Source organism: Haemorhous mexicanus, chromosome 6, assembly GCF_027477595.1.
Source record: "Haemorhous mexicanus isolate bHaeMex1 chromosome 6, bHaeMex1.pri, whole genome shotgun sequence".
NCBI classification, from domain to species: Eukaryota; Metazoa; Chordata; class Aves; order Passeriformes; family Fringillidae; genus Haemorhous; species Haemorhous mexicanus.
Window position 1 is genome coordinate 58790504 of NC_082346.1, and position 24357 is coordinate 58814860.

Here is a 24357-nt window from a genome sequence, read left to right on the forward strand (position 1 = left end):
CTACCTGCTTTCAGCACAAGCATCTTATGCCTCAGGAAATTTAGCAAGAGTGGGATAAGAAGGCAAGGTTTTCATGGACAGGGTCTCAGTGCTCTCCAGCCTCATTTATCTCATCCCCACATGCTGCTGGTGCTGACATCCAGGGAAGTCCAGAGGGAGTTGGCACACTGCTGCACTGCCTGTCAAGGGGCTGCCTCCAAGCTTCCCAAAAAATGTCTTGACTGCAGCAAGGGAAGGAGGTGAATATACAAGAAATGTACTATTTCTCCTGAGCTGCATCAAGTTAATGATATTTTCCTCCCCTCCTTGCACCTCTGTAAATCAGCACGTGACTGTGGGACTCAGCAATGTTACACTGATGTAGAACCACACTTGGGAGGGAACTGGTTGGTGTAAATCATCCCCTTCTATTTCCTAAAACATAATCTGGTGCCAAGTTCTGTCAAAAACATGGAGAAAACATTCACTAGATTTTTCCAATGGCAATAGTCTGTCTAAACACAACTCTAAATGTCTGCCATTAAAGTTTTCTTCATCTCATTAAAGCAACTTGCAAAACCATCTGCTAGCTAATGAAGAGTTTTTAAAGCTTTAATATTTTATTTTATAATGAAATATACAAAGGGGAAAACAGGACAGGTATTTAGAAAGACAGTGGCAACAATCTGCTGTTCTTCCACAGAAAGCTGATGATGTTCACTCCCATGGCTAATTAAAGTGACTGAACACTTCAGCCCCTTGAATATTCCTTGTACAAATAATACAATTCCTATTCTCAGGATATTTGCCTAACTCACAGCAAATGAAAGCAACACTTCCAGGAACTATTTCTCAGCATCCTTCTCTTCTAAAAAAACAGTGACTGGTACATTACAGAGAAGTGCAGACATTTCTGCTAAGTGTCTACGTGCCCTTGCCAAAATCCCTTGGTGGTTCTAGATTCCCTCAGCCCTCACATTCACTTCCTTGAGTTACTCAGAAATTGAACAAGGGATGAGAAATCATGGTGAGATCATCAAGGACAGTGATCAGCCAGACTCAGAGCAGAGGCTGGGCCAAACCCCAAGGGACAGCACTGCTCTTTCCAGGATCTGGCTGTGATTTGGCTGTAATCACCAGCAGGAGGAGAACCAGGTTCATGCCCCTGTGAGCAATTAATGGCAAGGAGCAAGGGAAGTCAGGGGGAGCCATCTGGGATGGTTCCACCACCCCCCTCAGCAGTATTAGGGAACAGAGAGCCCATCTCAGAGCTGAAATGAGGAGGAATTTCAGGTCACAGCTTACCAGACCAGGTCTCCTCCAGCTGCTTCTCGCTTCTTCACCTCTGATGTGGGACATCCCTGGCTCTAATACCTGGACCAACTGATACTTTCCCACTTCATGTCTCACCATCATTCTCTGTTTGTGCTGCCTTCCCCTGCTTTTTATTCCATTTAACATCTCTGCTCCTCAGTAGTGATTGCTTACTCCTGCTGAGCACCAAGGACTCTGCTCAGAAGGAAAGCTGCAATCCCAAGCACGGTCCTTGCAAAATATGGCAATAGAGGGAGTAACTTAAAAAAACACATACATCCCACCCAAACCCCCCTCAAGCACTTTCTTGGACAGCAAGTCACCCTATGGCCCTATCAACCTAAGATATATCCAAGAATTTAATGACAGCTAAGCCTGACTGGGAAAGTAGGCTTGAAATTCACTAGCAGAGCTACAGCCTACCTTCCAAAGCTCTGCTAAGTCCTGTAATGGCTGAGTCTTCAACCTGCCTACTGCTGATCTTCACTTGAGGTGTCACAGATGGCCTTAATTGCTTATCTCCTGCTGAGCTTCATACCTACTGTGGTATTTTAACAGATTGGACTGATCAATGGGCTGAATGCAGCCCTTGGGACCCCTAAACTACCTCCCTGCACAGTGATTAGTGCAATGGTTCTCCCCACTCACACAAAATTTGTAATCTTCTAACTGAGGTAGTGTCATGTCCCATCTTTGGTGTAGCCCCCCTCACTCTGTGCCACATCCACAGGCAGTGACAATACCTGGGGGCTGTGCTGGGCACCTTTACATGGCTGGCACTACCCCTGCTGACAGAGACCTTTTACCCACCAAGAGGCCAGGGGAGATCACAAAGCCCACACTCACACATGTGCCAAGAGCACTGACCAAAAGTGTTTCAGATGGCATCTTATTCATGCAGTGCAGCCAGCAGCTCTGAACCAACATAAATTATACTGGGAAGATGAACAAGATGAAAGATCATTCATCTTACCACAGGCAGAAAATACACTCAGACTCTTCCTCGTGGTGCCTGATGGCCCAGAAAGAAAACACAATGATTCACATTGTGCTGATTTGCTGTTGGAGACCTCAGAGCTTATGGTAGGTCCTCCTGATTTAATGCACCATGCAGCAGTAACTAACAATTTCTCAGTGGCCTTGCCCAAGAGTTTGCTTGAAAGCAGTGAGCAGAGTTTTGAAAACATTTGCTTTAGCTGTATTTTATGCCATGCCAAGCCATGAATCTTACCTGAATGTGCTGGTGTGTGTTGGACTCTCCTCTGCTGAGCTCCCAGAGCATGGGCAGGGATCACAGCCAAAACAAGGATGAATCTGTTTCCCAGACACGATGCTGTGCTGAAGAACTGTTATTCAATTACAACACATCCTCCTCAGGGTAAGGCTGTGACCACCTAGAAAGCTCTGACACCCATTTATATTAAAAGCAGCAGAACAGATAACTCCTCTTTGCTGTTTAATTAGGCATGGCTTGACAGAGTAAGGAGACTTAGCACAGTATCTGGTTTTACTCCAGGACTGGTTTTACCCACAGTACTCTGTTTTACCCCAGAGCACTTCCATCCCCTCCCTCACTACTGCTACCACCTCTAGAGACTGTTGGTAACAGCACAGATCCTGGAGTGATGCAAACCAGCAAAGCTCTTCTTGCCTCATGCTCACTGCTCATTGCACAGTCCAGTGCACATCATTAAGAATATTCCCTCATCTTTCTGGTTTTAATGCAGCTTTTCTCCTAAACATCAAATTACAACCCTTAAACTCATCCTAAATAATATCTTTTTTTTTTTTTTTTCCACTTGAGAAACAATGGTAGCTCACCATCTCTTCTTTCTCATCTGGCTTGGTGTCCTACCTCTTTCAATACCCTCCAGTGGACTGCTCAGGCTATAAATGATGAATATCATGCAGGATATACCATGAAACAGAAGAGTCTGGAACTCTTGTGTGGAAAAGAGACAACACTGCCTCACCTCTGCTGCTGCCAAGATGCAGCTTTTGCCCCTCTTGGTCTCTGTGTACAAATCCCTTCTGCTTTTCCCATAAAAGAGCACTGAAGGAAAACTACCCGAAAATCAGAGTGCTGGTGCTGTTTCTTTTCATTGCTCTGTTCAAATTCCTTTAATTTGCTGTATTTTTCTGCTTTTAAAGAATTGAGAAACTTTACTAGGAGCACTGAGAGCACTGAGAAAGCATTCTTGCTGCAATTTGGCAACAGAAATGGATAACACAGTGATTGCCATCCCTGTGCCCAGTACTGTGTGACTTACTGGCCTCCCACACAATAAAAAATATACAGTTCAGGCTAAAAGTTGTTAAATCCTGTGCTCCTGGAGTCCCATGGCAAGAAGGGAATTTTATTTTGCATTTTTATGAACTGTTTGTGCCTCCCTAATTTCCATGAGAATGCACAACAGGTCCTGTAAGAAAAAAGTAATTACAATGAAGCAACTCACCAAGTAAATTTGTTATGCCTTAAGTCCTGAATTCTCACCGAGCCTCCTTCCTCCTGTACTTAACTCCTTTTGTTAAACAGCCACCACTCACCAAGATCACTGCCAGGTATCAGGGTGGGCAAAAAACCACCTGAATAATGTGCTGTAACTCTGCTTATAGATGAGACAGGAGAAGAAAACTGCAACAGCCTCTTCTGTATTACAAAACACGAACATAAGAACAAATGTGCTATGACCTACTGGTGACAAATGAAGGTAATATAAAGCCTTGTAAGATTTCAGCTTTATTAGCATTATTTAACTTCTGAGACCATTAAAGGAGGCATATTTGATGAATGCAGCTGTGGGGACTGAATGGTTTTTGTTATGAAAGGCTGGTGTGACAGAGAAGAGAAAAATTAGAGGACAAAGCCAAGAGCTGTACAGCTTGGGAAGAGCAGAAAAGATGAGGCCAAGGTGGTCAGTACTTTTTAACAGTTCAGATGTTAGCAGGGAGAGGGCAGCTGTGATGGGCACGGCTGGAGAAGTTCCCAACTCCAAGTGGAAATGGCTGAACAGTTGAAGATAATTCAGATAAAAACATCCCAATGTCAAAGAGAGCAGAAGTGTGCCTTGATCACACCATGGGAACACAGTAAAATGCTGGAATGACACACACTGCCTTATCAAATCCACTGTTAATCATCCTTTTATAGGCTAAAACTTTGCAGGAGACCCTCCTGAGGATCCAGTAGTACCTCTTTTTCCAGCAAAAACTAAAAGGAGCAAACACCCATCTGTACAAAGGGCAGATGTGGATTTTTGTCTACAAACTGTGGCAGCCAGATGTTGATAAAATAACATGATTTTTAACTCAGCACACACCTTATTTATCAAGAAACAACTTTGAGAAACAAGCACTGGAACAGTTCCACTAAATACACACACCATATATTGTTCCCACAGTCAGTTAATTATACAGCTTAGTGGAAAAGCCTCGTTAATGTTATGCACTTTACAGAAAGTATCTACATCTATCAGTGGAACAGTATCTTGTAAAAAACACTTGTCTGATTGCTGTGTCTTCCCTTTTAGAGACAAAAGAAAGCTCTAAATGACAAATTTTGGCCATGACCAACCAATCATGCAGCAATCAAAACTGAACATTTTTAAGAACTAAAAAAAATCAGAAATCATCAAGAGAGCATCATAGTAACAGATGGGCTATGTAAAGGTTTTATTTTTTATTTACAGCAAATATATTACAGTAAAAAAGGTTAACACGACTCGTGGTTGTGGAAGGATGGTACATATGCATACATCAAAAAGGTTTCATTTCCTTGGCACTAACTGAACTGAATATGAGGATTCAACACAAAAATAAGAAACAGAACATTTATTAGGCAAACTCTAACTGTACACATCTGCAACTGGGGTTTCAATGCAATCCAAAGAACACAAACAAGTCATCAGGATGGCAAGGACTTTTTTGATGAACATGTTGAACCCTCAAGACAAGGCTGTCTGGCACCATTTAAAAGTTGCTGTACTGAACACACTGATTTTAAAGAAATGTCACAGATGATTAAGACACTGAAAATGCACTCAGCACACTGAAGAAGCCCATTATTTTCCTTCTTTCTTCTTCTACTCCCACAGTACCAGAGTGTTAAAAGGCTGCATGGCAGACAAGCTGGATGCAACAGCTGGAGAATTTTGCCTGTCAAGCAAAGTGACTTGCAGCAAGAGATGTGCTTTCTGCAACAAACCCAATGATACACAGCTTGTGTGGCTTCAAGGAAGATGATCTAAGAACAGCAAATGTTGAAGCCTTATAAGCTCTTTACATCATAATCAGAATCCTGAGAAAAGCAGGATCCAAATTACTCCAAGTGAATTCAGGCTTACTTATACACAAGAAAATTGTCCAGATATACCAACAGTAGTAAACAGAGTTAATGCAGTGTTAATCCTTTTACATCTTAATGACTAGCTATAAAAACAGAAACTAGCATGTTCAAATCTGTTTACATTTCCTGAGCTTAGTTAAATGAAGAAGGAATGAACGTTACAAAAATCCCGGTAAGTCACCAATAAATTAAAAATGTACATAACCACTATTGCTTAAGAAGCTCAGAATGAAGTCTGCCTATCCAATATCCTTTCTTTAGGAATTCTGTACAGAAACCATGCCATTAATTTCACTAGCAATACTGAGATGCTATGGAATTGTAGGTATTTTTCTTTTTTTTCCCCTTGCTCTTCCAGCAGATTGTCTGATGGCCTTTCCTAATCAAATCATATGAGAGCATTCAAAAACTGCAACCCCCTACTTGCAGTGCACAAAACAATGTTCTCAGCAACACAATGTACTACTGAAATTCACATTTCCTAGCTGCAGTTATTTGGGTGGGCTCTCAGCTCTCACACACAACACCCCCACCCTGGGAGCAGGTTTGGTATCCTTTAGGAGAACAAAGCAGGAGACTGGAGGAAAGACCCTCAGCAATATCCATCTTAGAGGTTTCTTTAAGAGCCAACATCTTGCATTTGAGAAAAGCATTCGACCTACATGAGTCATACACATGTTTATTTATGCATGTTTATTTCCTGCATAGAGAATACTGTGTACCTTGGAATAAAACCCAAGTCTTGAGAATATACTGAGAGTATATTTGTAGCAGTGCTATGGAAGATTAATTCAAACCCAAACAATCAAACTCAACGGTCTCAAAGACTTGCAGAGCACAAACTTTGATAAAACAAACCACTTTTTAGAAAACTGTCTGCTTATAGCATACTTCTATTTTATGGTGTAGATAAAAGAGAGGTAGAAAGGTTTATCTCCTCAGTATCAGTTTCTGTGCAGTATTTATAAAATGTCAGAAAAAAATCTATAACTTTTCAGTGAAAATGCCAGCTTTTCTCCTAAGAATTATAAGGAATCTCTTCTTTCCACTTAAGTGCTGTAAACTAAGTAACTGGAATCTGATTCAGAAGAGCTATTCTTTCTAGTAATCTTACCACACCAATTTTGTTACCAAGTTCTGCTTCTATGAAGTCATTACAGAAATACTCCTATACAGGGCTCAAAAATTCCTCACAGATACAATGCACCAAGCCATATTTACCAGCCAAATAGTATCAAGTCTGCTCCTAAAAAAATCACTCACTCTTGCTCGACTTGCATGATCCATCTTATGCGAGCTACCAAGGAGGACAGACTGGAAGTATAGAAGGCTGTGTGGCCCTTCCCCTCTTTGGTGATAATCTCAGATGTGAGCACCATCATCACCCTGTCTGGCAGAGCATCCTGAAGCAGCTCCTCTTCCTGCCACGAGCCATTCTCTGTAGCAGGAGGATGGATGGTGCTTTAGTAACGAGCGCTCCTCAAAAAAGGCAGGAAGGAAGACCCGACCAGGAGACAGCTGAACAGAAACTGGGCTGGTAAGATAAATATCCATCTTTCCCTGGTGTTAAGAGAAGCCTGCAGCACTACAGTTTTCATGATTATCACCAGATAAGGGAGAGAGAAGGAAACATCAGCTGCAGACATCAAGAGTGTGATCCAGAGTGCAGGGCATTTCCCACGGAGCCGAGAGCCTCGGGTCCAGCAGTGCCAGGGGAAAGCAGGTCAGAGGCACCAGGGTGGGATCTGCCCACTGGGGCTCCACTCCTGACCCCTGCTCTAATGGCACTGCCAGAACAGATCTATCTGTGACAGAGGACATGCCTGCTGACATTTCAGGGCACACAGGGCTGGAGCTCCAGCTTTATTCACATAGCAACGACTGTTCAAGGATGGGATTTGAGCCATGAAAGTCAGGCTGCTGCATGATGACCTTTAATTTACCCAGTGAATGCTAAGCAAATTACATTAAATTAAATTCAGTCAAAGCAGATGCTAGCTTATTTATTAAAAAGCTCAGCTTTCTCTTTCAACTGGTTTTAAGAGACCAGCAGCTCTTGGGAGCAGACCTTCACTCTAACTAAGTCAGGCAAGAGCAGCTCCACAGAGATGGCCAGAGTGACTCTCCTGCAGCAACACCAGGCTAAAGAAGACCTGGCTTTTCCTAAGGATGCCCAGCAACAGCTCATGAGCACAGCATCTTTGCCTGCTTGCTCCCTGCACTTCCTACCCAACCCAGGCGTTCTGCCTCCCTCCACAAAAACCACACCAGACTCACAGTGGAAGACAATTGTTCATTGCCTTCTACTGCCAGATATTTTAAGAATTTGATTATTTTACTAATATAAAGAAGTGTTTACTCTGTTTCAGAAAACCAGTACTGCTCTGCAAATATATAACTTGTCAATAACTTTTGACAGGGTTGGGTAAGGGAACTCGTATACAGTAACATGGTCACATTGACAATCCAGGTTGGAAACATTTCCTTCTGTCAGTTGTAGCATGATGAGACTGACTAATGCTCCTGTACTCAAATAATCAACAGGCCCTGTCCTTCAACCTGCTCCCTTTCAGCAGTATGCCTAAAAGCAGTCACATAAATAAGAGATGTGCTGCTTTCAGCCACACAAGGCTTCATGCACAGTCTGTTTTGGCTCTTTTCTTTTGTTCTGTGGAAACATTACTCTCATTAATTTAATTCTCCAACTATGATCCACCAAAATAAAAATAAATTCAAGTAGGAATCCAAACTGCTTATTGCTGGGTTATGGGTCAATGTAAACTGACCAGACCCAATGCCAACCTCGAATTCACTTTACAAAAGTAACGATTGTTCGATTACATTTGCTGACCATAGACAGCTTCTTTCACTATTCATACAGCTTGAAGACCGAAGATTTGCTGAGAACAAGACACAGTCCATGTCCCCTGGAAGTAAATGGAGCTAATAGCCATCATCTTCATCCATATCACAGCCATAATCTGAAACACACAAAGACAAGGGCATATAAAAATGCAAATATTCTGGGTAGATGGAAGAGACAATAGAAGTATTGCTTCTTTAAGGTTGTCTTCTTGCTGTGTAACTACAGGATAAGTTTTGCCTTAGGCAAGCATTTTAAAAATCATCTATTTTCTTAGGCCTAAGTTCTTGCATGTACTTCCCTCAATGAAATAAAATTATTTTTAAGCATGTCTGTGTAAATATCTCTTCTTGCTTGTCCCTAGACCCTCATTTAGGAATACTTGGCACAGGTATATGTGAAATACTTGGCTTAATTTAGAGGCTAAGGTGATCAAGCCTGATTGTCACAAGTTTCTTGGCACACAGTGGCTGATAAGCACCAGCATTACATTTACAAGTAGGCACATTTTTCACTAGATATAGGCACCAAGGAAAAAGCTGGTTTGTTTATATTGTTCATGGATTTATGAGCTGAAATTGCAAGGGTTCAGAGATAGCTCAGAGTTCCCATCAACATCAAAAGAGTCTTGGAATGAATCCTGACCAATGCATCTGACTCAGATCTCCCTTATCTTCTTACTTCTGGACTTAAAATTTTTTCTCAGATTTTTTAATCCAGTTTTATTTTCTTAAACAATGCTGAGTGCAAAGACTGTGTGCTGTGTGTCAGAAGGCAAGTCTGTATGTTTCTAATGCATCAATTTCTCTTCTGTGTGCTTCTGAATGCACTGACACAGATACTTTCTGTTGTGTAGATGAACCTATGGATAATTATTGCATATGAGCACTGAGGAAAGTTAAACTTTATATTCCAAATCCAACACAAGGCAACATCTCACCCAAAGAGACAAGCAAATGCTCAAAAGCAGAATTAAGTGTAATCTATAATGATTTGTGCAGAATGGGTGAAGTTCACCATCTGTAATTCATGTAGTTATTCCAGGCAGACAGGTCTAAAATCCACAGAGAAAGCAGCTAGGAAAGAGTTATTTGCTGTGCTGAGCAGCTCTGTACACCTGCATTCGAATTCTGGCAATACTCCTTTCCTTTTTATTTTTTAACTCTAATTTTTCAGCTGTTGTCCAGACCAGACAGGGAGTAGTGGAATGTTCTCAGAATGGTTCAAAATTAGTAACATTTACAAAGAAAAAAAAAAACTCAGTGACCTTTATTCTATTTTTGTGGGGGGTTTATTAATAAACATAGACCCACCCTCCCCCACATGGATGCCTTTTCTTGGGAACGTTATTCTAATAATAAATGCAGGCAACAAACTGTTTTTCCTACAGTTCAGCAATTATTTTCCAGCAGAGAAATCAATTTAAAAGCAACAGACACTTTTGTGAAATGTATACATATTGTCCATGAAAGCTAAATGAGCAGTGATGGAAAGACTTTTTCAGTAAATAACATTTTCAGTGGGAAACTTATTCCCATCTTGCATCTTCACAACCCATAATTAGCAGCTCCCATTTTAAAAATAATTTTGTGTATTTTCAAAGCTTAACTTCTAAAGGGAAGTTTTTAATAAAGGATAAATGTGGATGTGTCCAGCTAGGAAAAACCACAGTGGAGAGGAGACTGCCTTTTCCTGCCAACAAAGAAATCTAATTAAACCAGTGGCTTTGCTGGGTAACCCAAAGAAATTAGCACACATCTGTGTACCATACATGCACCACCAATGCCATTCCTGCACTTGGGGAACAACTGCTTCCTCCTAACACCTTCCCCAGAAACAGAGTGTGATGATTTGTTCTGTTTTGAGCTGGACAGACACATCCCCAGGGCTTTATGGACAACCTGGACATCACTGCAGCCTCCACTGAGGAGGCACAAGGAGAAGGGAGGGGAGGCTCAGGGGGCCCCAGGCACTGCTAATGCAGGGGTTACTGAGCCCCTAACTCCTCAGATCCACCTTAATAAACCTAATTCTGGAAAACACCTCACACTTCAGTTTGTTCTTGGGAAGCCCTCTTAGCCTAAAGCTCAAGATGCTGAGTTTTCTCAGGAGGAGGCTCTAAGGTCAGGTTTCAGACAAGGGTGATTCCAGGCTTCCCACAGGGACAGGCAATGCTGAAAAGGCAGCAGGAGCTCTGGGACAGGGACAAGCAGGGGAACCCTGTGTGTCCCCACCCCTGCAAGAACAAAGCCCACAGCACCAGAGATGGTAACCCCAGCTCACCATTTCCTCCCATTAACTGCAAGGCGCTCATGCAGTGATCTTCATCTTCTTCTACCTCTTCCTCTTCCACCTCTTCATCAGGGTTGTAAGCTACTGGGCCACTCTCCACAAGCACAGCTGCTGGTTTTTCTACATCAGAGGCTTCAGCCTGTGCATTTGGAAAGGTAACCTGCACAAAAGAAGAGAGAACAGTAGAGCAGCCCTTCCTTTGGTCCAGTATTTGTAAAGAACTTAAGCAGCTTCCAAACAATAGAGACACGAGAGACAGAAGCTCATGTCCAGTGCTACAGGTTCAGCTGTTCTAGGGGAAGTCTGAATGAAAGTCAGGCAAAACCACCCAGTTTTCACTTAGTCCAGAACCAGGCAACTGAAATATCCTGTAATGGTAACAGCAGAACAAGGATTCTCTGGCAAGCACAAGGGGAGGAGAAATTTGGGAGCGAAAGCTCCTCAGTAGAGCTCTGTGGGAAAACTTACAAACCTCTCCCACGGTGTGCTCAACTCACATCAGGCCTATTACAAAATAACAACATCATTGACAATTTAATGATAGCAGAAATGTACCCTTCAAATCAGAAAAAGCCCAACATGTATTAGTTTTGACAGCTCTGCTTGGATTTATTTGGCGGCGCAATGAGCTGTGGAACAAATAGCACTCTGTAGACAGCACTTAATGTGATGGCAGAGCACTCAGTTGATAATACACACTGGCACCTGTACCATTACCTGTGGAATTCAGCAGGATAATGATCTCCAAACACTAACTTGGGAACCAATCATTGACTGACCTGTTCTGCACATGGTCCTCCCCAGCTGCTCCAAGGTTAGGCAGGACAGCATGGAGGGAGAGAAAGGGCAGCACCACAAGGGAACAGAGGTGAATTTGGAGTAGGTAATGCTGTCTTTGGTTCACTAAGGAGAGATCTGGGAACAGGGCAGGAAGCAGCAACAAAGCCTGTGCCAGCACAGCCCAGGCTCTGCTCTTTCTTCTCATTTTCATGGTGCGCTCAGTCTGGAGCTCCACCTCCTTCTCTCGTCCAGGGAAGAAACATCACAAGAGCTTTACCTCCATCAGTAAGAGGGTACTTTCCACACCCATTCTGTACTTGGACTGCTGGGGGCTCATACATTAGAGCCCATGGCACACAAAACCAGCCAATTAGTAGCAATTGGAAGAACCTTAAAGATGAACCATGAACGCTGTGTTGTCATGTAAAGAATTCTGAGAAGGGAATATTGACAGTACCTGTCAGCAGACAGCTGTTACCAGCACAACTCATCTTCCCTAGTGAGAAAGATGGAAAAGACTGGGACCTCTTCCTTGGAAGGACCAGTGCTGAAGTGCTTCTAAAAATGAATGATCCAAAGAAGACCAAAAAAACCCAACTCCTCTGGTCCACACCATGAGAAAAGTGCCACAGTGCTCTTGGTTTTACATTACAGTACACAACTATGTACTGCTACATGTTCTCCAATTCCATAGGCAGCAAGCTCTGATAAAATGCTGCAGTTTATTTTTATTTATTTATTTATTTATTTATTTGTAAATGTATTTATTTGGGATGCAGTAGCTCCCAGAATCCCTGTAACTGCAGGCAACTTCAGAGATACACTGTAAGAGAAAATCCCTGTACCAGAAAGTTGATAGTCTAATTATTCAAACATCAAAGCTGTTCCTGAACTTGTCATATACCATGACAGTCAACCTAAAGAATCTGCCTGAGTTTTTCAAAGTCACCTCAGGGTTTGCTCCAACAGCTCATTAATAGGGCAAAAGACACCCATTAATTTTAACAGAAAATCAAGTATTTAGATATTCGGATCAGTCAAAGACAGGTTTTCATTATTTTTTAATGCTCAAATTAATCATATTATTTAGAGGAACTTCCCTCCAGTTTATATTTCCTACCACTGCTTTTGCTTCTAGAGTGATCAAATTGAGTCCATCTTGGTATAAGCAGAAATAGACACAAGAGTTTGAAACAAATCAGCATCATAATATACATCAATTTATATGTTTAAAAGTATCCATCTGCTCTGAAAAAGTGGGTGAATATAAAGGAGCTACAATTGAGTCATTATTTTTTAAAATTGCTCCATGCTAATTAAAATGTGACCTTCTTCTAATTATCATGTCCACTTCCAGACTGCTGTACTTCTAAAAATGTGCAGAGTTTTCTAATGAGCATAGAATAAGAAGTGAAAATGTATTTCCCTAGGCAGGATATCAAACTGTTTCTGAAAATCAATGACTTTTAGTCATGTTAAAAAAAAAAGGCAGTCAAACAACACCTTTAAATAGAACTTCCTGAATTCACTTCCAGACATCCTGGACTGGAGTTTGGCACTTAGCTTTATGTATGGATGGGCAATTGTCAAAGGTGTTAACTACCCAAGGGAACTGGTTCACTTTCAGAAGGGTGTCAGTGTCACACATTCATGGGCAAGAGACACAAATACCTTTGGTATACTGAATTTTTAGATGTGCAGTAGACATTTTGTTATATACAAAATGCCTGTGAATACTCTGTACAGCATGAAAATAATAGTGAAAGAAAGCAGCTATCATTGTCACCTGGTTTCACTGAAAATAAAAATGATCTGAAAATAATCATGATGCCTTTGGGAGGTGCAGAAAGCCACCTAAGGAGGGCTTCTCGCAGTGGCCAGTTACCAGCACTAACTTTTCTGTGGCACTATTACATTTCCAAACCAGACAAACAAAGCAAGAGTAAGCCAGGCTGTATAGGGTAAGCTCTTTCCACACTGGTCTCTGACAGAAGCCCAGCCCATGCCTGGGGTCAGCTCTGGCTGCACAAAAGTGGGGTTTGCAAAGTCCTTCTCTGTGAGGACAGTCAAGTGCAGAGAAGCAGGTATGAGCTCTGCCCCCTCCTACTCCTCCTGACCATTTATTTGACATGGACCATTTAATGCTTGCAGGGAGTTTTCTCTTTTTTGCTGTCCAATGAAGCATCATGAGGCTGTGCTAATGTTCCTGATGGATAAGTAAGGCAAGTCTGGGTTAGAAAGCAGCCAATATCAGCTTTGATGTGCTCACAGTAACCAATTCCTGGCCTGATCAGACAAACAAGACTTATTTCTTTCACCCTTATCTACCACATGACCAGAGGCAGGCTGAAAATAGCTTGTGGGAATTTCCAAACTCAATCTGTGGCACCAGGAGAAGTGCTGGACTTTTCTTACCTCTTCAGTGGCAGCCTTCTTAGCAAACTGGGTTGAAATCAAAGGTCTTAATCTGCAAAGAAAGAAAGAAAAAATGCTGAACATCAGAAAAGTTGCACAAGAGTTTGACACAGTATTCAGTCTCCAAACAGTGAAAGCACTTTGCTAGTGTTATGTTGTGCAATTACTTTTTTAAGGATTTAAGATAAAGAGCAGAGAGCCACAATTGCCATGATAATTAACACACATTCCTTTGGAAGAGTCTGTCCCAGATCAAGGTAATAATAAAAGATGCCAGCACAGTAGCAAAACCTCATCTCAAACTGCAGCCCCAGCTTCTCCCCAAGGTCTTTGAAATAGCTGTGTTTGTCACATTTTACAAAAATCAAAAGAAAACTGATTTTTGGAAGAATGCAGACATGGCAAGACTGGGCCACACTCTCTGATTACCTAGCACTGGTCTGCAAGTGCTCCTCTGCATCTGATGATTCATAGAGGATACCAGTAAAATTATGCATGCAGGATACCATAATCATCACAGACAAGAATTTAATATCCTGCTACAGAAATGATAAAAAAACAACCCAGGGAGGGACCTGAATAACTTGAATGAGAAATGACAGAAATTGAACATAAACATTTTTAAAAACTCTGCATCAGATGTGAAAGAGACCTGAATATTTGGGGGAGAAGAGCTGAATCAGTATAACTTTACAGCTAAGTGTTAAATATTATTACTTCTGAAAAGCATTTCATAGTCTGTTGTTTCCTCACTGCCAAGAAGGCTGTTCTCAATCCATCATTTAGTGTTACTTTCTGGTCTCTCCTGCTCATCTAGATGTATCTAGTCATGAAGAGGATGACTTGCTTTCCACAGAAACACTGCTCAGACAGCTCCTCAAGCACGTCATTTAACGAAGTCTAGGCAAACAACTTAATGAATACCAATTTATGCCTCCAGAGATACAGTCTTTTATGATAAGCAGTATTTTACTCTCATTTTTCTCTTAGTCATTCCTCCTTGTTAACACACAGAAACTTGTTGTTTTCCTACTTATTTATTTATTTCAAATAGTCAGCAGGAGGAAACAAAACCCCAGAGAATGAGCAGGGGAGACTGAGATCATTATCTCTGATGGTGGAGACAATATTAAAATACAAGATATTAGCTAAGCTGCAGAAAGGCTGAAAAACTGGTCAACTCTGAAATGCTTTGCAGGACACAAAAGGCATTTCAGCAACTCAAGTAATTGAAGTGCCTCCTCCTAGCAGATCAAAACAAAAAGAAGCTAAGGGAATGTTTCAGGAGCTGTGCCACTGAAGAATCCAGAACACATTATTCTGCTACAGATACTTCTTGTCATATTATATAATTGCAAAAAAATTTCAAGAAAGAGATTCACTTGACCTACATAAATATCTATTACTTACAAATCCTGGTCGACTTCTGGGCTCAGAGATTGTATTTGAAGACATGGACACACTCCTCCCTGTGTGCTCAGCCTTCTCTTTCCATTGTCTAACCCCAATTGTAGAGTTCTCACCTTGAAGTGCTGTCAAGTCCAACCTGCTGCAAGGAGCAGGGATACCTTCAATCTGACCAGGTTGCTCAGAGCCTGTCCAACCTGACCCTGAATTTTTCCAGGGACAGGGAATCCACCACCTCTCTGGGCCTGTGCCATTGCCTCATCACCCTCATAACAAAAAAATTTCTTCCCTAATTCTCAAGATTTGAGAGTATCCACCTACTTTCAATCACTGTTTTCCAAAAAACCACCCTGTTTGGATGCTTATAAACATATGGATCCAGCAAAGCCAAAAGGTTGCATAGCTGAAGGATTCTAATTACCAAACAGGTTGTGTTTCATTGACATGACTGAAAACTACACAACTACATTGATAAGAAATGAAAGACTTTTATTTTAAATTCATAGTCATGATTATTGCAATTAACATTGTACCAAAGATAGCACCTTTTCCCTCCTGCTACCCAAAGACATCAGACCTCCCTGGAGCACCCTGAAAATATTTCCTCCCCCCAATTAAAATCAAGCTGTTGAGTAAGACTCACAAGGTAATCAGAAACTGCTGACATTTCTTTTAGAGCAAATTATACATGTGCTCACACAGTGAAGAAAACAATCACAGCTACAGGAAGCAGAGTAAACATTCCAGTTTCATTTTAATTAAAATGGTCCCCTAATGAAAATAAAAAGATTCACGTTTATGAAAAGCCTATTTGCAAAAACTTTAGTGCTACATCCAAGAGCCCTTCTATACCATTTCTCAGCAGCAAGGGATTCTCACACCAAACTGAAATTAAAGCTGTATTTCTGTTCCACGAGAGCCACTCATAACATGCACATCTTCACTTCCTTACTACAAACACAGCACTGCCATCTGATTTGGCAATGCACTTTCTCTCTCAGCATAGTAAAAAATGCATCCAAAAGCAGCAGGGTGGATCCTGCTCCTGCCATGGATGGTCAGCACCTGCTGCAGGCCAGATGCAAGGGTGGATCCCATCACCTGGTGGAATCGCCCAGCCCCCTGCCCCTCCATACTATCTGCTTCCTAAAACACTACCCACGACACTGGAAAAAGGTAAAATCATCACAAAAACTTATCTCCCCGCCAAAATAATGGCTTTGATTGAAACTACAGCTACAAAAGTTATAACTATATAACCCCCTTGGCTCTCCTTATGCCTAGGGAGAGCCCTATATTACTGTACAAAACCATTTAAGAGGGTTTATTGTTGGGGTGTTATTTTGTTTCTTAAATGCCCCAATGTCCTGACCTCCTTAAACCAGAGCAGCTGCTGCCACACCAGCCATATGGAGCAATAAATTACTGGCTGCCATGGCTACAGATACAGGCTCCTTCTGCTGTCTGGCTGCACCTCAGAGGGTGGAAAAAACTGTCTTCATGGAAAAGCACAACCCCTTTTGAGGATGGGACAGATCTGAGTATTAATGATCAAAAAGTAATTGAAGTATCTTATCGAACTTTCACTGGGCATGACTCAACCTCATCTGCAGAAGTCTCCAAGGGACACACATCAGAAGAAAGATCCTGTCCATCAAAGTCCAGACTGAATTAGAGGTTCCCTAATTCAATAAATAGCTCAATAAATGATAACAGCTCAATAAATAATAACAACCTACATTAACGTACAATTCCACATATACTGATGTGACAACAGCATCTATTTAAATGTAATGTTGTGACTGGGAAATAATGGGACTCCTGGTCTTCCAAAGTGTGTCAGTTGTTGTTCACTATTTATGATGACTTTTAGTTTGGGGCATTTTCCTTTTGAACTTTGCAAATTAACACAGTACCTTGTGGGAGGGAAAAACAGAACAAGCAACTTTCTGAACAGCAACGTGATCCATAAAAGGGGATAAAAAAGATTTCACACAGCCCCAAGTGTGTTACATCCACACTTCAAACTACTACAAAAATTATGCAGATCTACTAATGCTCATGTCAGCCAACACACATAACACTGGGAGCAGATTATCTTGACATGTTTGTGACAAAAACTAATGGCATGGTACAAGGCATCAGAGGCTGCTCCCTGCCGAATCCGCTCCGCTCTCAGCCGAGATGTGCTCGATAACGTCTGGGTTTGTCCTCCAGCTTAACAATTTAAAAGAAGATTCAATATAATAGCTCCTGACAGGGCTGGAGATCACACAGACTGAACTTTCAAAGTGTTTTTCTCTGCAAAACAAGCTGGCTGTGACAAACAACAGTTTTTATTTTGCTTATTATTTAATAACAAAAGAGTACACAGCATAGCACATAAAAGAGAAAGAGCAGCGAGAAGTAATAAACCCACCTCACTTGCACCAGACTGTTCATCCACCAAAAAGTTTGACAATACCTTAACAATCTCCTCACTGCAATCCTACAAGTAGTTTGGAAATTCACCCAAAGCTCTTTTCTTACTGAATTTTAATTTAATCCACCCATGTAGGGAACATCTTATTGCTGCTTACCGCCCGTACTAATTTTATACACGGATGGTCCCAGAATACACAATGGGAAGCAGAGATCGAGCAGAGCCCACAGCCACAAGCCTGCAGTGTAATTATGGTCATCCAAGACAACTGCCCATGAAACCTATATATCCATGCACAGGCCTTTCATGTGCAGGGACAGAAAAAACTATTGAGAAATGACTCAACAAGAGACAGGTCAGGTTCTTCATGCTGGCCGAGATCCTCCCCCCACCTGAGGCCAGATGGTTTTGCCTCAGGAGGTCAGTTTACTAGACATCTGTGTGAGAAGGAAATTAATATAAATGTTTATACAGGCTAAGAGTACCCTTTAATTAGGTACCATCAATGTTATCCTTACCGGAAAGCTGGGAATTACCTCTCTGCAAGGATTTAAATCTCTTCTTGGAAACACAACAGCATCAGGAGATACTGCCCACTGTCCTGCCATTGGGTCAGGACAAAGGGGTGACCCTCCCATACTTGGATGACTGCTGTTTTCCAGAGGGCAAAACAAAGGCTGCAATGACAACCATAACCCTGGAGCACTGCGGGGTTTGCAAATCCAGCTGTGGATCCCACCATCTTCTACATCTGCTTCTGCCTGAGAGCCAGAGGCTCCCAGGAGCCATTCCCTACACTCGAGAGGAAGTGGAGGCACACAGCCAAGGCCAGGGCTGGCCATGACACCCATGGACAGCAGCATGATGCCTGAAGACATGGGCTGGGGGTCAGGGTGCACTGCACCACCTCAGAAGTCCAGCTACAACCACAGACACCATCATGCTCTGCAGAATGACAAAGCACTTGTGATGCTCACACCTTGAAAGCATGTGTACCTGAACAAGAGGTAGGCAGGTGGTTTTGGCTTTCTCAAGACCAGGTGAAGAGCCGTCACTGTGAAAGCCCCAGGGAGTGTCCCTGAATTGTTCCCTCAAGTGCCAGAGACCCCAGCTAATGGCAGAAAGACGCCAACTAAGAGCATGTCCAAACTGCAACGAGCTCAGCTCCCACACAGCAAGGTCCCTTTGGAGATGGCTCAGCGCTGCCAGCTGTACAGATGTGACTGATGGAGCAGCAGGCAGGGTGTGAACCCTCCTGGATACCAACAGACAGCTGAGTCAGTTCCTGCTAACTCTGCTCCAACATCCCTGTGTGAACTCCAACTCCACCAAGAGTCAGTGCTTTCGTCCTGTTTCTGAGCAAGCAACACTACAGAAAGAGCCATTTCAAGCAGGAAAAAAGCAAACTGAAGTTGACACCAAAAACTAAAGTGAAATGAGGAATTGTTCCCACTTCTGATTCCCACTCAGTCCTCGTTCATGCTGGATCAGAGGAGCTTGGCTTTCATCAGAGCAGCACCAGACAACATAGCACTGAGAACATCTTAAGTGCTAATGAGAGCAGCCTCTCCCAGCAAATGCCTGGAACTGAGCACTGAGGGACCAAAACTAGCAGGAGGAAACTGAAAAAAAGGTAAGAACCTCTATCATTCACTAAGGAATAGATTTACCACTGAGGAACTAAGCACCAACATCACTCACCAACAGGCTTTTGAAAAGCAGGAACTTTGCTAGTGTGTTGTGAGTTAAACACCTATTCAGGCTTTTCAGAGAGGGGCAGGGGCTGTAACATCTGTCTGCAATAAACCAGCTCAGAGTGGGCAATATTTTTCTGCATAGCTGCAACACTTTTTCCTCAGTTAGATGCTGGAAAACAGCAACTTGCTGTTCTTCCCACTGACAAAACCAACAGATTTTCAACAGCAAAAATTAAAAGAATGACATCTAAGGCCACCTCACTGGGACCAAATGAAATTATGCTCCTGCAGCAGATCCCAAACAATATGTCCACATATCTGCTTCTAAAGGAAATTGCTGCAGACCATGGGAAATTACAATTGCTTCAGGACAAGACAGGCTGACTGATCTAATATTTCTGGTTGACACACCTTCTTCCTGAGTTTGTCAATAAAGACACTGATGAGCTCATCTCTCCACAGGTCAGGAAAGTATTAGTTGAAAATATGTTATTCCTTTCACCATGGAAATTTTTCCAGATGAAATGATGGCAGCAAGGCAAATCTGCACCTTGCTGAGAAAAGCTACTTAAAATAAGGAAGCTATGAAGCATTTTAATGAAGGTAAATGAGTAATCATAATGGTCTCAGTTAAGCAAGTCTAATGGCAGTGTCACTTTTAAAACATGGGTGTGAGACAACTCATGTGGTGACAATCCATATGCCTTAACTATGGTGTAGTGCAGTCTTTCAAATGGTAACAGTGCAGAATGCAACTGCTATGGCAGAAAGAGCCATTATTAGCAGATAAGGCAAATAAAAATAAATTTCAAACGGTGCTTGAAACTATAGTAACAAGAAGTGAAATTTTAAAAGTTAAATGAACACATTATCATCTCAACAGAAGGATTATGCTATTGAAAAATTCTCAGCAGTAGCACTGCCGTCTGTTTCTGGTGCAAATGTATTTTTCTAGACTCAAGCAAGGAGGATTACAGATATTTGCTTTTGGACAAGTGTTTTGATCAATCTTAACCTCATGAAAGCTTCAAATGAGGCAAAAGATAAAAAGAAAACACCTTAGTAACCTGCAGTCTCTGGGAACAATTCACTGAGGTTGTTATACCCAGAGGTGATGCCAGATCGATCACTGGATCTTCCCTGTTGACATTACAAGGACAAAAATCATGCCAGACAAAAGAGGAACTCATTTCTTCCACACCTCTAGCAGCCTATACCACTGGGCAAATTCAGCTTCTCTCATCCAACTATGGAGGCAAAACTAATACTTCAGAATTCAGGCAACTATAGATTCATACAAGTAGTCCATCAAGGAATAAAGATGGATGACTGATTTTTTTTTTTTTTTTTTTTTTTTTTTTTTTTTTTTTTGTGTCTGGTCTATTATACATTAAAGAACAATTTCACTGGCAGCCATCTGGAAATCAATGTATTCCAAGCTTTATTTTATGATTATCAACATTCCCCTTCGTAACTCATTTCTAATTATAAGCAATAAATCATTCCTTCTTGCTTGTAATTTATAACAGCCAATTATGGCAAACCTCTTATTTAAATAGCAAATCTCACTGTAAAACATTACATATTGTGAGGTATGCACAGAACATCTAATCAGGCAGCCGAATGGTAGAACAGAGATTTAATGTGGGTTTTGCAACCACCAAGAAGACACAAGAGGAAGAATCCACCCTCCCCTGTGACCTGTACACACCAGAACTTTTCAAAACTGAAAGCACAGGTCTCACCTGCCTGACTTGATGTAGAGGAGAATTACATGCAGCAGTAAGAGAGCCAGGACACAACTCAGGGAAGGCTGGTGTCAAGAATTCCCTTTACTGTGTCAGGAAATGAATAAAGAGGCTGTGGAAGAAGAAGCTGTAGGTTGGTTAAGTTAAGAACCTCTGGGCAATGTCTAGTTTCATTTTAGGAACTAACAGTGAAAGAACACAGGTCTAAATTTAGTATTTAAAAAAAAACAACTCAAGTAGCTTTTCCCATGTCTGTATTTGTGTTTGAAATGGGCTGGCCTCCTCTGCCCAAGCCAAAGGACTCCCCATGCACTGTGCAGGAGCTCAACATCACACCTACTCCCTGTTACATAGGTTTTGTAGGTGTTAACATGGAGTATGAGCAAGGCACTCGCTCAGATCACTGCTCCCCATCCCTCCCAGACAGGAGAGAATCAGGCAGAAAGAACAAAGCAATGAAACAGTCGGCAGAGAAAAAGTGTCACCAAATAAATCCAGATTCTTCTTTCGGGGAGAAGCCTTTAATGGCGGTTTGCTATGGCAACCTTTACCAACAGAACACCAGCAAAGAAATGTAGTGGAGGATCTCAGATAAGACCAAACAGGGTCAGTCCAAAAGCACAGGCAAGGACACAGAAAAAATTTTAGTTATATTTGTTCTTCAGTGTAGGTCTGAGTAACAGGCATGTGAGTGCAAACACAAGAGAGAGGCTTCTTATAAATAGCTCTGCTGGGATTTGTCCGTTAGGAAAAAAACCTCACTCTTGTCAGAAAAGTATTTGATACAATTCTGGATACAGAATTTATTACATGAGAAACTGATCTCAGGAACGTGGAAGTGGCTCCCACTGAGATTTTATTCGGTCATTACACAGCTCGAGTCTGTTCCAGCTTCACATTGTGTCATCTGGTAAGCGTTTACAGTAGGAATCCAGGGAACTGGATTTGGAAAAAATCCATCACAACTGACCTAAATCTGATCTGACCTGAATAATCAAACTAAATACCAAATTCAAAAAAGGCTAGACAGGAGAGAGGAGCAGGAATTCTTCAGCTGCAGGAGTTATCTCCTGCTCTCCTCGGCCATACATTGGGTTAGGCACCCCTCTTTTCTTTTCCCAAACAGTCATGGTGTGGAGGCTATGGGAACATCCCCTTGTTCCAAAGGTGTCAAAGACAAATGCACAAGTGCTGCAGGCTCCACTGTGGTCCCTTTCCTTCTCAGACACCATTCACTCATGAGAGAACGTGGTGGTGCATTTCTCCCTGCCAGGCTGCACTATGATCTAAGCAAAGCACCTGGAAAGGGGGAATGGAAGAGAGCAAGTGAATAATAAAATCCAAAGAGAATGCTTTGGAAGGGCAATGGTGACCATGTCAGTACCATCTGGCTATGCCTGTGCCACAGAGTCACCCCAGAGGGTGGCCTTGGCTGACCTGGTGCTGCAACAACCACTGGGAAATGTTTTGTTAGAGCCATGGCCACACCAGCCCACCCTACAACCACAGGTCAAAGTCACAACCTGCCTTGTCACCAAGCCCTGCCTGTATTGCTGCTCCAGGGGGTTACACTGCCAGCACTGCTTTATTGCTAGACCCTGAGCTGAAGATGTACAGGTGCAGCACCACCTAAGCAACACACAGCAACTCTCCACAGATGGATCATTATTTACAGAGACCTTGTAGTGATGTGTTCAACAAAAGGTTTCACCACTTTCAAGATTCCTTATCTTCTTTTTATGAGAGATCTAAGTATTATTTATTAGTCTTCTCCAAACACAAAGCTCAAAGGCATTTTGGCATCTGGTTTACTCTCTCAGCAGTGAGAATAAAAACACTCTAAAGAAAACTAAAAAATCACTGGCTTGATGTTGGTGAAACTTGGGTAGTATTTCTGGCAAAAACTTTGAACAAAGATGCAAAAAACAGCCTGTAGAAATCTAAAGGGAGGGAGAAACAGACACCAAAGCCTATAAATTTCATTTTGAAAATAAGGCGTCATTCTTATTGTGCCTGTGGATGTGTATCTTCCCCATACAAAGTTTGAAAAGCTTTATATAAACTACACTTCTAAGCAAGCTTGTAATTAGCTAGGGGCAGGCTTGGCTTTAATTACAGCTTGGAGAGGCACACATGATGGAAATACTTAGCTAATAACCACAGCCATGCTCTGCTGATGGCTGAGGTCAGGCCAGCATGTGATTGCCATGGAAGCACCTGAGTACTTTCTGTCCTGTGTAAAGTGAGCAGGACCGGTCTGTCAGGTCTTCCTCCCTGCTCTGCCACACAGGCTAAGCCAGGCTTTGCTGGCAGCAGTGCTGAGCTGTCCTGAGTGCCTGCATCTGGCCTCCCTGCTCCTCACAAGAATGCTGTGGGATACTTGTTCTCAGCTCACCTGGAGATGGTGTGCAAAAGGAACCTGACAGAGAGAGATGAAACTGCACCATTTCAGCATCAGGCAAGAACAGCCTGCGCCCAGTGCATGAATCGGTCAGATATCAGCACACACTGTGAATACATGCACATTAACCTGTACAGCTTTTTTCTAGGTTAATATGAGGTTGATCCCACATCCCATCCCAAAAACACAACAGGATAGTCAACAGGAAGAATATACCTCCAGTACAAAATTCCTGCAAGTTCATACAGTTCTCTCACAATTTTGGATCCAACCTTTACTGGCATAAGAAAGGACCAGAAAGTAAAGTGTTCTTTATTCCAACCTCAGAAACTGCTTGCCTGGCAATCTCCACTTGGGTATAGCTATGCATGGATAATGAAGTGCAAAACCAATACAAATCACTGGGAAAATGGCTGTTTACCATCGAATATGACACAAGCTTAAAATATGCATTGCTACACACTGTGGGTGCTTGCTCATACACTCTGTTATGAACCAGTGAATTGCTGAACTGGGTCACAGGAGCCCTTCATGATCTAGAAGTCCTGTCTCCTTCACAATGCATTTGGTACAGATAAATAGATGAGTATAAAAATGCAGCCACATTTTTTTACAGAAAGAAAATTCCAAATGGAACCGTTATGAAGGAAAAAAATACTAATTGCTGTTTTAAAATCTGTGTACAATACGTGCA

The 24357-nt window shown here is 42.0% G+C and overlaps 1 protein-coding gene and 1 long non-coding RNA gene across 2 annotated transcripts in view; both read right to left on the reverse strand.

Moving 5' to 3' along the window:
* LOC132328371 (uncharacterized) overlaps positions 1-2811 on the reverse strand; it is a 28228-nt gene extending 25417 nt beyond the window's left edge. Inside the window, exon 1 of the long non-coding RNA XR_009486763.1 lies at positions 2525-2811. This is a non-coding gene — a long non-coding RNA (uncharacterized LOC132328371). The remainder of the gene's footprint in view (positions 1-2524) is intronic.
* Positions 2812-4948: 2137 nt separating this feature from the next.
* Positions 4949-24357, reverse strand: part of BRF1 (BRF1 RNA polymerase III transcription initiation factor subunit) — a 173102-nt gene continuing 153693 nt past the window's right edge. The window contains exons 16-18 of the mRNA XM_059850485.1: positions 13989-14040; positions 10785-10953; positions 4949-8619 (exon numbers count right to left, since the gene is read on the reverse strand). Of these exons, the coding sequence (XP_059706468.1) occupies positions 8582-8619; positions 10785-10953; positions 13989-14040 (259 nt within the window). The 3' untranslated portion in view covers positions 4949-8581. The remainder of the gene's footprint in view (positions 8620-10784; positions 10954-13988; positions 14041-24357) is intronic.